This window comes from Trachurus trachurus (assembly GCF_905171665.1).
Source record: "Trachurus trachurus genome assembly, chromosome: 6".
NCBI classification, from domain to species: domain Eukaryota; kingdom Metazoa; phylum Chordata; class Actinopteri; order Carangiformes; family Carangidae; genus Trachurus; species Trachurus trachurus.
Genome location: NC_139897.1, coordinates 33,057,985 through 33,074,615, shown reverse-complemented (window position 1 = coordinate 33,074,615; position 16,631 = coordinate 33,057,985). Strand labels below are relative to the sequence as shown.

The window sequence follows — 16,631 nt, the reverse complement described above, 5'->3', positions numbered from 1 at the left end:
GTGATTTCCTGTAAACACGTAAAGGTAAAGGTGTTCAGATGGCATTTTAGAGCGAACGGAGCAGAAGGAGAGAAACTGAAGTCTGAGACGAGTGAGTGCCAACACAACATTATTATTATTATTATTATTAGTAGTAGTAGTAGTAGTAGTATTATTAATATTATTATTATTGTTGTTGTTGTTGTGTCAGAGTGTGAGAGTCAGTGTGTCTGTGTGGACTGTGGAGGAAGAAGAGTCAGATGTAGTCCGTACATACATCAGCACATTGTCTCAGATTCACCTCGACACAATTTCTTCAAACTCACGACGAACATTGACTTGAACTCAACAATGACCTGAGAAGACTTTAGAGGTCAAAGGTCAAAGGTCATGGTGACTGGATGAACATGGATTTAATGTCAAAGTACTATGGTAGTGGCAAATTCATACAAGGAAGTAACTGCTTTTTTGTTGTGTAATTTGGTCTGACAAGTGAAAAGACTTGTTTGTCTTGATTCTGTACGCGCGCGCATGTGTGTGTGTGTGTGTGTGTGTTACTGGTTTCCCTCTCAGACTGACTGAAGTCCTGAAGATGAGTGGTAAAGTGGAGAAACAGGAGGACAGATCAAAGTCTCCAGGATCCATCTGTCTGTCCATGAAGAGTGACTGGTCCAAACATGAACCTATTGTCTTCAGTTCTGGACCTGGACCCTCACAATCACAGTAAGAAACCTGAACCTGTGTGTGTGTGTGTGTGTGTGTGTGTGTGTGTGTGTGTGTGTGTGTGTGTGTGTGTGTGTGTGTGTGTGTGTGTGTGTGTGTGTGTGTGTGTGTGTGTGTGTGTGTGTGTGTGTGTATGTGTGTGTATGTGTGTTCTTGTATTGTACTTACTACGTTGTGAGGACCGTCAAGAGTTTTTAACCAACAGAATGAGGACATTTTTGGGAAGTGACACATTATGTCAATGCGTGTCTTCACAAAGATAGCATTACAAGCATGTGTGTGTGACATTACCGAACAGGAAATGACTTCCTAGTTTGTGTGTGTGTGTGTGTGTCCACTGATCAGTGATCAATGTGATGTGAATAAAAACATGTTTGTGTTTGCAGAGGTCAGAACCACAGACTGAGAGCAGAGTCTCCAGCATCCATCTGTCTGTCCATGAAGAGTGACTGGTCCAAAGAACAACCTCCAGACCTCAGTCCTCAGCCTGGACCTGGACCTGGACCTGGACCTGGACCTGGACCTGGACCTGGACCTTCTGAGTCACGGTAAGAGACGGTTTCTACTGTAAACTGAGCTGAAGATGATTTAGTCATTAAAGGAAACAGAGAGTAATCAGGAACCAGATTCATCAGACACTGAAGGTTCACAACAAACCTCAGAGACAGAAACATGCACACACACTCTGTCCATCAGACTGATGAAGCACAGCGTCCTCATGTTCCTGTGTCATCGGCCTCAGTCAGTGTGAACGTTGCTGCACCAACACTTTAATGATTCACATGTCTGAGCCTTTAAACTGAAGTCACAGTAGAGATTAAAGCAGCTGATACACACAGACTTTTATTTTGAAAAGTCAGGAACCAGACAGCAGTGATCAGTGTTACTGAAGCCCCGCCCTCTTGAGGTGGTTAACCAATCACAGCTCAGATGTGGAGCTGAGACATGTTGTTGATCCAGAAATGTCTTGACAGGAGGAAGAAGAGTGGTGTCTCTGACGTCCTAAAGGATCTTGGACAAAGACCCAGAACCAGAGGTGGACTGCAGACAGCCAATCAGAGCAGCTGTCTACAAAGTGAGACTGAACATCTGTCTGCTGATGTGGTCATTTGTGAAACCAGGACCTGTTGTTTTCTCCAGAGTCTTTGTTCCATCACACTGCACTGACATTTAAGATGATGATACAAACCTTCTCTTGGTTGTCTGTAGTTTTTCTGTAGCTGATGAAAATAATCTGATCAGATTGTCAGACTCTCTGTCTTCAGTCTGACTCTGTCTCTTCTCTCTCAGCATATCGTGGTCTGCAGGAGGTTTTAGATCAACATAAGATCAGTCTGAGGAGCAGATGTGAACGAGTGACTGAAGGAACTGAGGGAACAGGAAGTGGAACAGGAAGTGGAACCCTCCTCAACAGGATCTACACTGAGCTCTACATCACAGAGGGACAGAGTGAAGAGGTTAATACCCAACATGAGGTGAGACAGCTGGAGACAACGTCCAAGAAGAAGACCCTCCATGACACTCCAATCAAGTGCAACGACATCTTTAAAGACTTACCTGTCCAACAGAGAGAGGACGTCTCTGCGGTCTCACCTGTCCAACAGAGAGAGGACGTCTCTACGGTCTCACCTGTCCAACACAGAGAGGACGTCTCTACAGTCCCACCTGTCAAACAGAGGGGCAAAGTCTTTGACAACTTTTTTGTCAAAATGAGACATAAGTTCTCTAAATATTCGCATCTCCAACACAGAGAGGACGTCTCTACGGTCTCACCTGTCCAACAGAGAGAGGACGTCTCTACAGCCTCACCTGTCCAACAGAGAGAGGACGTCTCTACAGTCTCACCTGTCCAACAGAGAAAGGACGTCTCTACGGTCTCACCTGTCCAACAGAGAGAGGACGTCTCTACAGTCTCACCTGTCCAACAGGGACCCATCAGAGTGGTTCTGACCAACGGCGTCGCTGGTGTTGGAAAAACCTTCTCGGTGCAGAAGTTCACTCTGGACTGGGCCGAGGGCTTGGAGAACCAAGATGTCAGTCTGCTGGTTCTGCTTTCGTTCAGGGAGCTGAACCTGATCAGAGATCAGCGGTTGAGTCTTCTCAGGCTGCTCCATGTTTTCCATCCAACATTACAGAAGGTCACAGCAGAGCAGCTGGCTGTCTGTAAACTTCTCTTCATCTTTGACGGCCTGGATGAAAGCCGACTGTCACTGGACTTCAAGAAGAAGAAGTTTGTGTCTGATGTCACACAGACATCATCAGTCAATGTGCTGCTGACAAACCTCATCCAGGGGAATCTGCTTCCCTCGGCTCTGGTCTGGATCACCTCCAGACCTGCAGCAGCCAATCAGATCCCTCCTTCATGTGTCGACAGGGTAACAGAGGTCCGAGGCTTCACTGACGCCCAGATGGAGGAGTACTTCAGGAGGCGGTCCAGTGATGAAGATCTGTCCAGACGAATCATCTCACACATCAAGACGTCCAGGACCCTCCACATCATGTGTCAAGTCCCAGTCTTCTGCTGGATCAGTGCTACAGTTCTGGAGCACATGTTGACCACAGACCAGAGAGGAGAGCTGCCCAAGACCACCACTGACCTGTTCTCACACTTCCTGCTGGTCCAGACAAAGAGGAAGAAGAACAAGTACGGTGAAGGACATGAGACGAGTCCACAGGAGCTGACGGAGGCCGACAGGGAAGTTCTTCTGAAGCTGGGGAGGCTGGCGTTTGAACAGCTGGAGAAAGGAAACATCATGTTCTACCAAGAAGACCTGGAGCAGTGTGGTCTGGATGTCACAGAGGCCTCGGTGAACTCAGGACTCTGTACTGAGATCTTCAAAAGAGAGAGTGTGATCTTCCAGAAAACAGTCTACTGCTTTGTTCATCTGAGTGTTCAGGAGTTTCTGGCTGCAGTCTACATGTTCCACTGTTTCACCAACAGGGAAACAAAGGTCCTCAAGAAGTTCCTGGCAGAGCAACATCTTAATTTAACCCTGGATGTCTTCCTGCAGAGAGCCATGCAGAAATCCCTCAGCAGTAGAAACGGTCACCTGGACCTGTTTGTTCGCTTCCTTCATGGCCTCTCTCTGGAGTCCAACCAGAGGCTGTTAGGAGGTCTGCTGGGTCAGACAGACAACAGTCCAGAAACCATCCAGAGAACCATCAACAACCTGAAGGAGATGAGGACTGATTACATCTCTCCTGACAGAAGCATCAACATCTTCCACTGTCTGACGGAGATGAAGGACCAGTCAGTTCATCAGGAGATCCAACAGTTCCTCAAGTCAAAGAACAGATCAAAGAAGAAACTCTCCGTGATCCAGTGTTCAGCTCTGGCCTACATGCTGCTGATGTCAGAGCAGGTTCTGGACGAGTTGGACCTGGAGAAGTACAACACATCAGAGGAGGGACGATGGAGACTGATCCCAGCTGTGAGGAACTGCAGGAAGGCTCGGTGAGTCCAGACATGATCAATATAATTATTGATCAGTAGTTTAGATCAGTAGTTCACATAAACTGAGTTTTTCTTTTTTTTCTCATTATTTTTAGTTTGACTTTGAAAACATTACATAAGGGATAATATAGAGTGAGCAGGCTTTGCTTCAGGGTCCCGTCCATCCTGTGACAGTGATGAGGATCATTGTTTCCTGTCAAACTCAGTCAGAGAAGATAAGCTGAAGCTCAGATGTTCTTCACATCATCCTGTCCTGTCATCAGATGCATCAACTGTGTTTTTACTGCAGCTTTCATCTGATTTGATTCTGACACATTTGATATTTTCTCTCTTCACAGACTTGTTGGTTGTGAACTCTCAGAGAGTCACTGTGAAGTCGTGGCCTCAGCTCTGAAGTCCAACCCCTCCCACCTGACACAACTGGACCTGAGTGAAAACAACCTGAGTGATTCATTAGTGAAGGTTCTGTGTGCTGGACTGGAGAGTCCAAACTGTAGACTGGAGACTCTGAGGTGAGTTCACTGACTGGACCTGTTGGACTTTTGTCTGTGTTCAGTTCAAATGTGTGAAGTTCAGTTTGAAGCAGCGACTGATTGTGACTCCATGTTACTGCAGCTGGTAGAAGGTGAAGGGTCAGAGGTCACTCAGAGGTCAGTGTGGTGGTGGTGATGATGATGATGATGATGATGATGATGACGATGATCCGGCTCTCAGCGTGTATATCTCTGTTGCTGCCCATTTTCTGTAACGGCACCCCGCCATCTTGGACAGTTACGAATACAGGCTACAAAATAACAAGCTATTAATTAACTATATGCACTAAATGTAACTAGTGTTGTACCGATACCAATACTAGTATCGGTATGGGGCCCCGATACAGCACTAAAATGCTGGCCTCTGTATCGGCGAGTACTAACAAATGATGCACCGATGCCACTTAGGCTACAGATACTAGTAGCCTATGGAACTTTGAACGCAGCGCCTTGTGTCTTCTCCCTCGCTCGACACTCACTGCTGTGTGATCACATGTGTTCAGTGCATGTCAAGCCAAGTAGGGATGTAAATAATTAAATGAATTGCAGTTAATCGATCCTTTTCTAGGAGTGTCTACAGTGTTGTTGTCTCTTTTCACCTCCTCTCTCCCTTGTGCGCTCAGTGCGCTGCACACATATTTAACGATCCCGCTAGGTTATGTCAGCACCGGTTGCTACCAGAGCTTAATTAAAAATAAATAAATAAATTAAAAAAGGCACTCGTCGCGGTGCAGCTGGGAGCAGCGGAGTTTCTTCTGCTGCAGCTGAAAAGCTGACATGTGGTCCAGACGTAGCTACAGACCTGTAGAGTTGCCGAGGTCATGCCCCGCTCACGTGATCGCCAGGTTAAAAGAGACGTTATAACTGTCATGGCGGCGCCGGCAGCAGAAGCAGCAGCAGCAGTAGTCGAAGAAGCAGTGTGTGTCCCGAGAAGAAGTGAGCGCGATTCGAGCTGCCAAAGCAGCCTAGTGCAGGAGGAAAAGTAAAAGAGTGGTAGTTAATCCCGTTCGTTTGCCTCGTTCGGCCGCTTCCGTTCCTGTGACGATCCGTGATCTCCTCCCATTTGGTCCCGCTGGAGCTGGGCCGGAAATGACTGTTGACTGACTGACTGACTGACTGACTGACTGACTGACGACTGACTGACTGGTGCGCGTTGACAACTCCCCCTTCTGGCATGCGTGAGTAATTACCGATTGATTTTTGTTGGATTACTTTTGTTTTGGCTTTTTCCTTTTTTTATGACTGCCTTGGGTTTTTCCTGATATTTTCTGTTTTTGCTGAAGATCTGATTTTTTGTTGATTGAACTGAGACAAACAATCATTAAAATAACTCTGTTTATTGTTTATGGACCATTTAAATACATTTTTTGGAAAAGAAAAGAAAAGAAGCTTTGGTTGTGTCCTGTTTTTTATTGTTCTTGTGCTGGGTACAGTGTTTAAAGATGTTTTAAATGGAGGTTACATGCTTATCCGAAATTATTGGGTATTGATTAAGTGTGTATCCTTTGTGGGGGTTAGAATTCAAGTGTGACACAGACGCCTGACTGGCACCAGCATTAACTAAAAATAAAAGTTGTACTAAAAAAACCGTCACAACGTGTATCTCATCTCATCTCATTATTATAGGACTTAAACCTCAGAGCTCTCTGTCTTCAGACTGTCCTGACCTGTCCCTGAACATCACACAGGGGCAACATGGAGCTATCTATTGTGTTGGTCAAGAACAAGTTCAACTTAAAGTCAGAGGAAAAATGTTTAGGGTGTTTTTACTGTTCCTAAATGTAAACATCGGTCACATTGGACCCTCAACATTATTTAAAGGTTAAATAATGTGTTACTTAAATATTTTTTACCAGGTAGGCAATAAAAAAGTTCTACTGGATTATAATATCAGATGAAGAAAATCTCATATATATATATATTTTTTTTTTTTTTCAAACGGACCAACAGGTATTGATCAGATATTGATTGTATATTGACAGACTGATCTGAGGTCAGCAGCAGCTGATGAATCTGTGCTGACATGTGGATGATGTGTGTAGAAGGCCACATGATGATTACAACAACACAAGGACAAAGTCCCTCTACTCATTTACACACTGATCATTGATCAGGACACATCTGATCAATCATCAATCATTTCATCTTCTTCTTTTATTCTTTATTCAGATTGGAGAACTGCAGTTTGTCACGGATCAGCTGTTCTTCTCTGGGCTCAGCTCTGAAGTCCAACCCCTCCCACCTGAGACACCTGGACCTGAGTGGAAACTACCTGCGGTATTCAAGAGTGAAGGGTCTGAGTGGTTTTCTGGAGAGTCCAGACTGTAGACTGGAGACTCTGAGGTCAGACTCTGTTTTATTTCTGTGCTCAGATGAATGTGATGTGAAAGTTGTGTTGATACTGAGCTGCAGACATGAGGCTGATATTCTACTGATCCACACTGAGGCTGTAGGACAGGGTAGGCAGGCGCTCACAGACCAAGACCAGGGCTGTGGGGGGTCGGCACCTCAGACAGCTCATCACACAACAACCTCACAACAAACACATTTATGCACAATGGTTTACACAGATCCAAGTCTTAAACATGTGCAACACCTTTTCCCCACAATCCATGCCGTCCTGACATCAGCTGTTATTAACACACAACTCAGATCAATAACAGGATCACATATTGGATCACCACTCACATCACACAACAAACCTTTAACAAAATCCACACACACTTTCTGGCTGCAGTCTACATGTTCCACTGTTTCACCAACAGGAACACACAGGTTATCAAGAAGTTCTTTGGTGAACAACATGTTGATTTAACCCTGGATGACTTCCTGAACAGAGCCATGCAGAATTCCCTCAGCAGTAGAAATGGTCACCTGGACCTGTTTGTTCGCTTCCTTCATGGCCTCTCTCTGGAGTCCAACCAGAGGCTGTTAGGAGGTCTGCTGGGTCAGACATACAACAGTCCAGAAACTGATGCACACACTCAAACCTGAGCAACAAGGATGTTAGCTAACTGTAAACAACAAGCTGTTATTACAAGGTTTACAACAGATAAGACACCTGGGCTGTGTGTGAGTGTATGAGTGTGTGTGTGTGTGTGTAAAAGTGTCTAACCATTCACCCATTCACATGCAGTTAAGTTAGGCAGCGTAGCGTTGTGCCTTTTCACATCCATGTGAACTCTCTGTGGGAACTTACTGCACATGTGCAAACAGCCACATACACAGCGGACTGACAGACGAGGCGTTAAAGGCCTCAAGATGAGTCACCTGGTCTCAGAAGATAAATGGTGCTGGTTTCAGGTTTTTCTGTCTCTGAGCTTCATTCAACATGTGTTTGTACACGTTAGTGGTCATGGTAACAGAGTTCAGCCTCACATGTTTGTTGTCTTGAGCATGGTCAGTAAATCTCTGATCAATGTGGCTGCACAACATGAGTTTGTCTGGATGGAGCCACAGGTGGAGCTGACAGGTGAAGAGGCGGAGTCACTGCATCTGTGTTGAAGCAGCAGCAGCTTCTCATGAATATTAATGAGCTGTTTTCTCTCTATGTGACTGTTTAACCTGCTTCCTGTTGCTTCATCTGTTGGACTTTGATTTTCTAAACTTGTTCTTTCTGAAGCTTCTTCAGCTCTGAACAGATGATGAGACACTGAACGCTGTCAACAAGGAGCTTTGTCCTCAACTCACTGCTTTTATTCTTTATTCAGATTGGAGAGCTGCAGATTGTCAGAGATCAGCTGTTCTTCTCTGGTCTCAGCTCTGAAGTCCAACCCCTCCCACCTGAGACACCTGGACCTGAGCTGGAACAACAAGCTGAAGGATTCAGCAGTGAAGGATCTGAGTGGTTTTCTGGAGAGTCCAGACTGTAGACTGCAGACTCTGAGGTCAGTTCACTGACTGTTACTGTTGTAGATCTTAGATCTTTGATCCACAACTGAACCTGATTGATCTTCACTCAGAACTTGAATCATTGACTTTGATGTCATGAATGAAGGACGTTTGAAATAGTTGTTGTCTCATGTTTCCACTTGTTCTTCTCTCACACTGACAATGACTCTTCACTTTCAGCTCATTTCACTCAGTCTGATCAATAATCAATGATCTGATCACTGCAGGTGTGTGTGTGTGTGTGTGTGTGTAAAAGTGTCTAAGTGTCAGAGAGAGAGTAGGTTAAAACTTGCTAACTGTTAGCCACCGTAGCTCAGGCGTTGGTCTCCCGTCAGATAAAAGCTGCTGTTGTTCTTCAGATGAAAGCTCATTAAGGTGTTCACCTCTCCAGTGGAGCATCACTGCAGTTGAATTAGCTGCTAAACTGCTGGAGGCTAAAAAGCCAGGGGACACGTCTGTGTGTTGACCATTCACCAAGGCAACGTGAACAGAAGTGCAGCTCAGACATGGTGCCGTTAAGTTAAGAGGCAGCGTAGCGTTGTGCCTTTTCACCTCCATGTGAACTCTCTGTGGGAACTTACTGCACATGTGCAAACAGCCACATACACAGCGGACTGACAGACGAGGCGTTAAAGGCCTCAAGATGAGTCACCTGGTCTCAGAAGATAAATGCCCTGCTTTCACAGGAAAAGAAGAGACAGAAGTCATTCTGTGCGTTCTCTGTTCGCTGTCTTTTATTAAACAGAATTTTACTATTTTTATTTACATGCTCAGTTCTTCACTGACTTGTTCCATTCACTAAACATACTCCATAAGCTGTCAAAACTCAATAAACTGTATAACATTCCCAACACGGGGTGAAATCACAAAACACATTTGGGTACTCAAAGCTACATTACCACTGTTTTTAACCAAAATAATTATGTTTTACTTGTGTTTTTAACACCTTGAATCTCCATCTTGTAGACTATACTACACTACAGCCCGTTCATACACATCCTCCACACGTAAACAACAATACGAGCAACGTGTTGGCATGCTCTTTTAACCTGACTCAGTACATTAGCATGAACATTCACACAAAACACATTAATTCACCTTCGCAGAACTCATATTACACTTCATTCTTATTTCGGTTCCCATTGCAATTCAAATATACTGTCACTCACAAAAGAAAGAAAAATAAATGCCCAGGAGCCCTACAAAACCGAGCAAAAACATCGTCACACCGCCATTTTGGGTTGTTGTTTTCTATTGGGGAAGCGGAGCTATTTCTCTTTTACGCTTCTCACAGTTTACATCACGATTTCTACATTCAAGACTTCATTTATACATTCAACAGGTTTTTTAACAGTCCTTATACCTGAGTTGTGGTCAGTTAACACTTTACTAACCTGTTTTCACAGGAAAAGAAGAGACATAAGTCATTCTGTGCATTCTCCATTGCAGGCTGGTAGCTGTGGAACATCAGTCTGACGCAGCGTACCACAACAAGCGCTCACGCAAGGGGATACTCCCCCTTGTGGTGGAATTAGAGACCTACACTGATACTATCATTAGAAAACACATCAAATTGGCTTATCTTTTCATACAAAAACCACCTAAAATATAATAATTCAACATTTGTGACCATACACATTTGTAGGCGTCACAGAGGCAGAGCAGCTCTGGGCCTTTGCTCTGTAATACTACACATGGCTGAGTGGTTTGTGCAGCTGCTGCCTGGACAGAAGCTAGCTCTGTTTACTGGCTTTTATTAGACCATGAAAATCACCACATTCTGACACATTGAACTTGTAGTAAAGTTATCTGAAAGTCAAAAAGAATCCAACTTTAGATGAAGTGAATAAATCAAAGCCCTGACTGCACCTCACTGGTTTTTAGTCCAGTCTCTGTTTCTCTTCATGTTTCACCTCCACTACAGAAACACATGTGATGTATCAGACAATAACTGATCTATAATCAATAGCTGCAGGCTCCACCTCTTTCCTGAGGCTCTGTGATGTTTATAGTGAAACATTCAAAGCCAACATCCCATAATGAGCAGGTGTGTGTGTGTGCTGGTTTCAGGTTTTTCTGTCTCTGAGCTTCATTCAACATGTGTTTCTACACGTTAGTTGTCATGGTAACAGAGTTCAGCCTCACATGTGTGTTGTCTTGAGCATGGTCAGTAAATCTCTGATCAATGTGGCTGCACAACATGAGTTTGTCTGGATGGAGCCACAGGTGGAGCTGACAGGTGAAGAGGCGGAGTCACTGCGTCTGTGTTGAAGCAGCAGCAGCTTCTCATGAATATTAATGAGCTGTTTTCTCTCTATGTGACTGTTTAACCTGCTTCCTGTTGCTTCAGCTGTTGGACTTTGATTTTCTAAACTTGTTCTTTCTGAAGCTTCTTCAGCTCTGAACAGATGATGAGACACTGAACGCTGTCAACACGGAGCTTTGTCCTCAACTCACTGCTTTTATTCTTTATTCAGATTGGAGTGGTGCTGGATGTCAGAGATCAGCTGTTCTTCTCTGGTCTCAGCTCTGAAGTCCAACCCCTCCCACCTGAAACACCTGAGAGAACTGGACCTGGGCTACAACGACCTTCATGATTCAGGAGTGAAGCATCTGAGTGGTTTTCTGGAGAGTCCAGACTGTAGACTGGAGACTCTGAGGTCAGTTCTCTGACTGTTACTGTTGTAGATCTTAGATCTTTGATCCACAACTGAACCTGATTGATCTTCACTCAGAACTAGAATCATTGACTTTGATGTCATGAATGAAGGACGTTTGAAATAGTTGTTGTCTCATGTTTCCACTTGTTCTTCTCTCACACTGACAATGACTCTTCACTTTCAGCTCATTTCACTCAGTCTGATCAATAATCAATGATCTGATCACTGCAGGTGTGTGTGTGTGTGTGTGTGTGTGTGTGTGTGAGTGATATTAATCGTCCCTTTTCTATTCTTAATAATATAGTATGTACATTCACACATTTCAGTGTCTTCTCCCTAAACGTCCTCCCATACAAAGTCCCTCTACTCATTTACACACTGATCATTGATCAGGACGCATCTGATCAATCATCAATCATTTCATCTTCTTCTTTTATTCTTTATTCAGATTGGAGGGCTGCGATTTGTCAGAGATCAGTTGTTCTTCTCTGGTCTCAGCTCTGAAGTCCAACCCCTCCCACCTGAGACACCTGGACCTGAAAGGAGGAAGCAGCATCCTGAGCAACAACAACATCCTGAGCTCTTCAGCTCTGCAGCAGCTTCGTGATCTTGTGAAGAGTCCAGACTTTCGACTGGAGACTCTGCAGTGAGTCTGATCTGTAGCTGTTTCCACAGCTGATGAGACTGTGGGAGTGAAATAAAGTGTAAAGTGCAGCAGGTGAACCTGTCAGGATGTGACATCACACATGACATCATCTGTGACATCACAGACTCCGAAAACGCTGCAGCAGCTTCAATGTGTCAATCATCAGTGATCCAGTCACAGGTAAAGGTGTTGAGTCAAACAGGAACAATGAGCTTCACCTGTCACTCAAGTACAGGAAGTACTTTTACTCCAGTAACTCCAAACTAAATACTTTTACTGTGATACTGTCATTATAGAAACTTTTACTCTGCTCCTATATTATAGTATTCACTGTGATACCTTGTAGGAAGTACTTTTACTGAGATGCTGTATCTACAGAAACTTCTCTTATTGTTCTACTGTAAATACATGAGTTATTTTTACTGTGTTACTGTAAGTACAGGGAGTATTTTTACTGTGGTACTGTAAATAAAGGATACATTATGAAGTACAATTACTCTGTTTCTGAAAATACTTTTACTCTGGTACTGTAAATGTGATAAGTATCCACTGTGATACCTTGAAAGAAGTACTTTTACTCTTATGCTGTTTACCGTAACTACTTTTATTGTTGTACTATAAAAACATCAAGTACTTTTACTTTGGTACTGTAACTAAAGGATACCTTATATAAAGTACTTTAACTCTGATACTCTATCTACAGGAAATACCTTTATTTTTATATTATTACATATGGCTCATTAAGTAGTTTTACTGTGTTACAGTAACTACAGTAGTAGTAGGAGGAGACGCTCAGAGAGAAAGTCAGGAGGAGGTGGAGGAGGAGGAGGAGGAGGAGGAGGAGGAGGAGGAGGAGGAGGAGGAGGAGGAGGAGGAGGAGAAGGAAGAAGAGGAGGTGGAGAAAGAGGAGGGAGGAGGTGGAGGAGGAGGAGGGAGAAGAGGAGGGAGGAGGAAGAGGCGGAGGGAGGAGGTGGAGGAGGGAGAAGAGGAGGAGGTGGAGGAGTAGGAGGAGGAGGAAGAGGAGGAGGTAATTTTTACTGTGTTACTGTAAGTACAGGGAGTACTTTTACTTTGGTACTGTAACTAAAGGATACCTTATATAAAGTACTTTAACTCTGATACTCTATCTACAGGAAATACCTTTATTTTTATATTATTACATATGGCTCATTAAGTAGTTTTACTGTGTTACAGTAACTACAGTGAAGTACTGTTTACTTTGGTACTATTAATACAGTAAGTGTTTATAATATTGTAACTACAGGAAGTACTTTTGCCTTGGAACTTTAAGTACTGTGAAGTAAAAAATATCACTAACTTTTCTCTCCAAAAGAAAGAAAAACAAACATCTCTTATCATAACTTTATTGACACAAACTCTAAACTGAAAAAGCACATTACAATGTTATTACATTAGCAATGTTACATCTCATATTGTCTCTGCACAAAGACAACAAAGAGCTTTTTAACTGTGAAAACAGTTCAACCTGTTCAAGAGTTGTGTTTGGGCAACACGGCCACACAACAGGAGAAACACTGAAATAGTTTATTCTTGTCCACATCAGAGTGAAGTTATTAACTTTACTGATTATCCATCTGATTATCTGTCCTGCTGCGAGCGCTCAGCTTCTTTCAGTGGCCTCCATAGACTGTAGAGAGAAGTAAAACATCCCATAATGAGCTCCTGACGCTTCAGGTGAGGAGCGAATTCCCTCAGCTGAACGTCTGTAGGAGGAGACGCTCAGAGAGAAAGTCAGGAGGAGGTGGAGGAGGAGGAGGAGGAGGAGGAGGAGGAGGAGGAGGAAGAGGAGAAGGGGGAAGAGGAGGTGGAGGAGGACAAGGAAGTGGAGGAAGAGAAGGACAAAGAGGAGGGAGAAGAGGAGGGAGGAGGAGGAAGAGGAGAAAGAGGAGGGAGGAGGGGGAGGAGGAAGAGGAGAAAAAGGAGGGAGAAGAGGAGGGAGGAGGTGGAGGAGGAGAAGGGGGAAGAGGAGGTGGAGGAGGACAAGAAAGAGGAGGGGGAGGAGGAGAAGGAGGAGGAGGAGGAGAAAGAGGAAGGAGGAACTGGAGGAGGTGGGAGGAGGAAGAGGAGAAGGGGGAAGAGGACAAGGAAGAGGAGGGGGAGGAGGAGAAGAGGAGGAGGTGGATGAAGAGGAGGGAGGAGGAGGAAGAGAAGGACAAAGAGGAGGAGGAGGGAGAAGAGAAGGAGGAGGAGGTGGAGGAAGAGGAGAAAGAGGAGGGAGGAGGGCGAGGAAGAGGAGAAAGAGGAGGGAGGAGGTGGAGGGGGAGAAGGAGGAGGAGGAAGCGGAGGAGGAGGAAGAAGAGGAGGGAGGAGGAGAAGGAGGAGGAGGAAGAGGAGAAAGAGGAGGTGGAGGAGGAGGAAGAGGAGAAAGAGGAGGAGGGAGAAGAGGAGGGAGGAGGGGGAGAAGGAAGAGGAGGGGGAGAAGGTGGAGAAAGAAGATGAGGAGGAGGTGGAGGAGGAGGAAGAGGTGGACACAAACACACTCTTGTAACGCTCTTTCAAATAAATGTCGTCACTCTGGTGAAAAACTCTCTCCGGTCCTCACAACGTAGTAAGAACAAGAACACACACACACACACACACATGAAGCCTCGGTCTGATCCGACGTCAGGAGACGAGCAGCGTCAGATCACCTGACTCACCTGAACGTGACGTGAGTCGTCCTCACCGTCACCAACGTGCACTGAAACAGACGGAGGAGAAGATCCACTTCACTGGAGTCTGAGAAAAACCGGTTTCCTTGAACGCAGCCTGAAGAGTCATGAGTTATTAAACCAGGACACAAACTCATTCACAAAACCTGACGAAGCTTCAGACATGTGAACACAGCGACACCTGGTGGTCGATCAGAGTTACAGCAGCTTTTTACACATCACTGACTTCACTGTGTCAATCTGGTCTCAGAGTTATTAGATCTAGATCATTAATGTTTAATGGTTATTAGTGTCGTTTACATGTGACGCTGTTAATGAGCTACAAACGATGGGACGTGATTGGACAATAAAACATCATCAAAATACAACTGCACTACAGTAAAGGAAGGAGAGAGGAGAGAGGAAGAGGGAGAGGAGAGAGAGGAGGGGGAGGAGAAGGAGGGAGGAGGAGGAGGGAGGAGAGAGAGGAGGAGAAGGAAGAGGAGAAGGAAGAGGAGGAGGAAGAGGAGGAGAGAGAAGGAGGAGGAAGAGAAGGAGGAGGAGGAAGAGGAAGGGGGAGGAGGTGGAGGAGGAAGAAGAAGAGAAGGAGGAGGAGGAGAAAGAAGAGGAGGGAGGAAGAGAAAGTGGAATAGGTGGAGGGGGAGGAAGAGGAGGAGACGGAGGAGGAGGAAGAGAAGGAGGAGGTGGAGGTGGAAGAGGAGAAGGCAGAATAGGAAGAGGAGAAGAAGGAGGATGAAGAGGAGGGAGGAGGAGGAGAATGAAGAGGAGGAGGAGGAGAAAGAAGAGGAGGAGAAGAAGGAGGAAGAAGAGGAGGGAGGAGGAAGAGGAGGGAGGAACAGGAGGAGGAAGAGGAGGAGAAAGAAGAGGAAGAGGAAGAAGAGAGGGAGGAAGAGGAGGAGGAGAAAGTGGAAAAGGTGGAGGGGGAGGAAGAGGAGGAGATGGAGGAGGAGGAAGAGAAGGAGGAGGTGGAAGAGGAGAAGGCAGAATAGGAAGAGGAGAAGAAGGAGGAGGAAGAGGAGGAGGAAAAGGAAGAGGAGGAGGAAGAGGAGGGGGAGGAGGAGGAAAGAGAGAGAGGAGGAGGAAGAGGAGGTGGAGGAGGAGTCCAAACGTGTAGAACTAAAAGCATGAATCTCTAAATCTCTCAGAGACAGATCAGAGTCTTTTTTCTTGGATCGAAGCCTCAGACGATAAAAACTGGTTTTGACGACAGAGTTGATGTGTTGGTCCAGTTATAAATCTCTGTCCAGCTTCACTCCACCATGAGAAACTGTGGTTTAACATGAGGCAGAAGGAGGTCCAGGTCCTTGAGAGGGGCATCAGAAGGAGGTCCAGGTCCTTGAGAGAAGCTGTGGGCCATCCAGGCAGTCCCTCCTGCTCCTCCTCCTCCCTCCTCCTCCTCCTCCTCCTTTCTCCTCCCCCTCCTCCTTCCTTCTCCTCCTCTTCCTCCTCTTCCTCCTCCTCCTCCTCCTCCTCTGAACACATCAGGTCCACTGTAGCAAGTAGCCGTCCTGAACCAATCAGAGAGAGAGATGAAAATAATGCTGATAATGTGATTGGCCAGTGTGTGTGTGTGTGTGTGTGTGTGTGTTTGAGGGTTAAGAGGGTTTGAGGGTTAAGACTTCAGGTTATAATTAGGTTTAAATTAGGTTAAGAGTAATGGTTAAGGTTAGGTTAAGGGGCTAGGGAACACATTATGTCAATGAGTGCATTTCTAAAACTATTTCATCATGATTCTCCTTGTATCCTCCTGGTTTCTGTGTGGACTTACATTTAGTTGTGGTTGTGTTTTCCATATATGGTCGTGTTGCCAGACCGGGGCGAGTTAAGTTACAACACTTAGACACAAATTAGTAGATGACAACATGTGTGATGAATAAGACAGAGAACAGACTGAGCTGTAACTTGTAGTGGAGTGTCTTTAAATCTCTCAGCAGCTCTTCTACCACAGCTGGATCTCAGCTCACTGTTTATTCATGGTGTCAGAGTTCACCTGTCCATACAGGTGTAATACCAGGAGTTGCCCAGCAGGTGGCACCACTCTACTGTAGAAAGTCACTTCCCCTCCCTCTGTCG

The 16,631-nt window shown here is 45.2% G+C and overlaps 2 protein-coding genes across 2 annotated transcripts in view; both read left to right on the top strand.

Moving 5' to 3' along the window:
- Positions 1 to 16,631, top strand: part of LOC310987541 (NACHT, LRR and PYD domains-containing protein 3-like) — a 136,013-nt gene that overhangs the window by 77,648 nt on the left and 41,734 nt on the right. The window contains exon 12 of the mRNA XM_083973849.1: positions 8,400 to 8,576. Within this exon, the coding sequence (XP_083829975.1) occupies positions 8,400 to 8,576 (177 nt within the window). The remainder of the gene's footprint in view (positions 1 to 8,399; positions 8,577 to 16,631) is intronic.
- On the top strand, positions 3,621 to 4,672 carry LOC310987238 (NLR family CARD domain-containing protein 3-like; the record flags this gene model as incomplete). The annotated part of the gene is made up of 2 exons (XM_083973428.1): positions 3,621 to 4,156; positions 4,495 to 4,672. 2 exons carry the CDS (start codon positions 3,621 to 3,623, stop codon positions 4,670 to 4,672), a joined length of 714 nt encoding a protein of 237 aa, XP_083829554.1.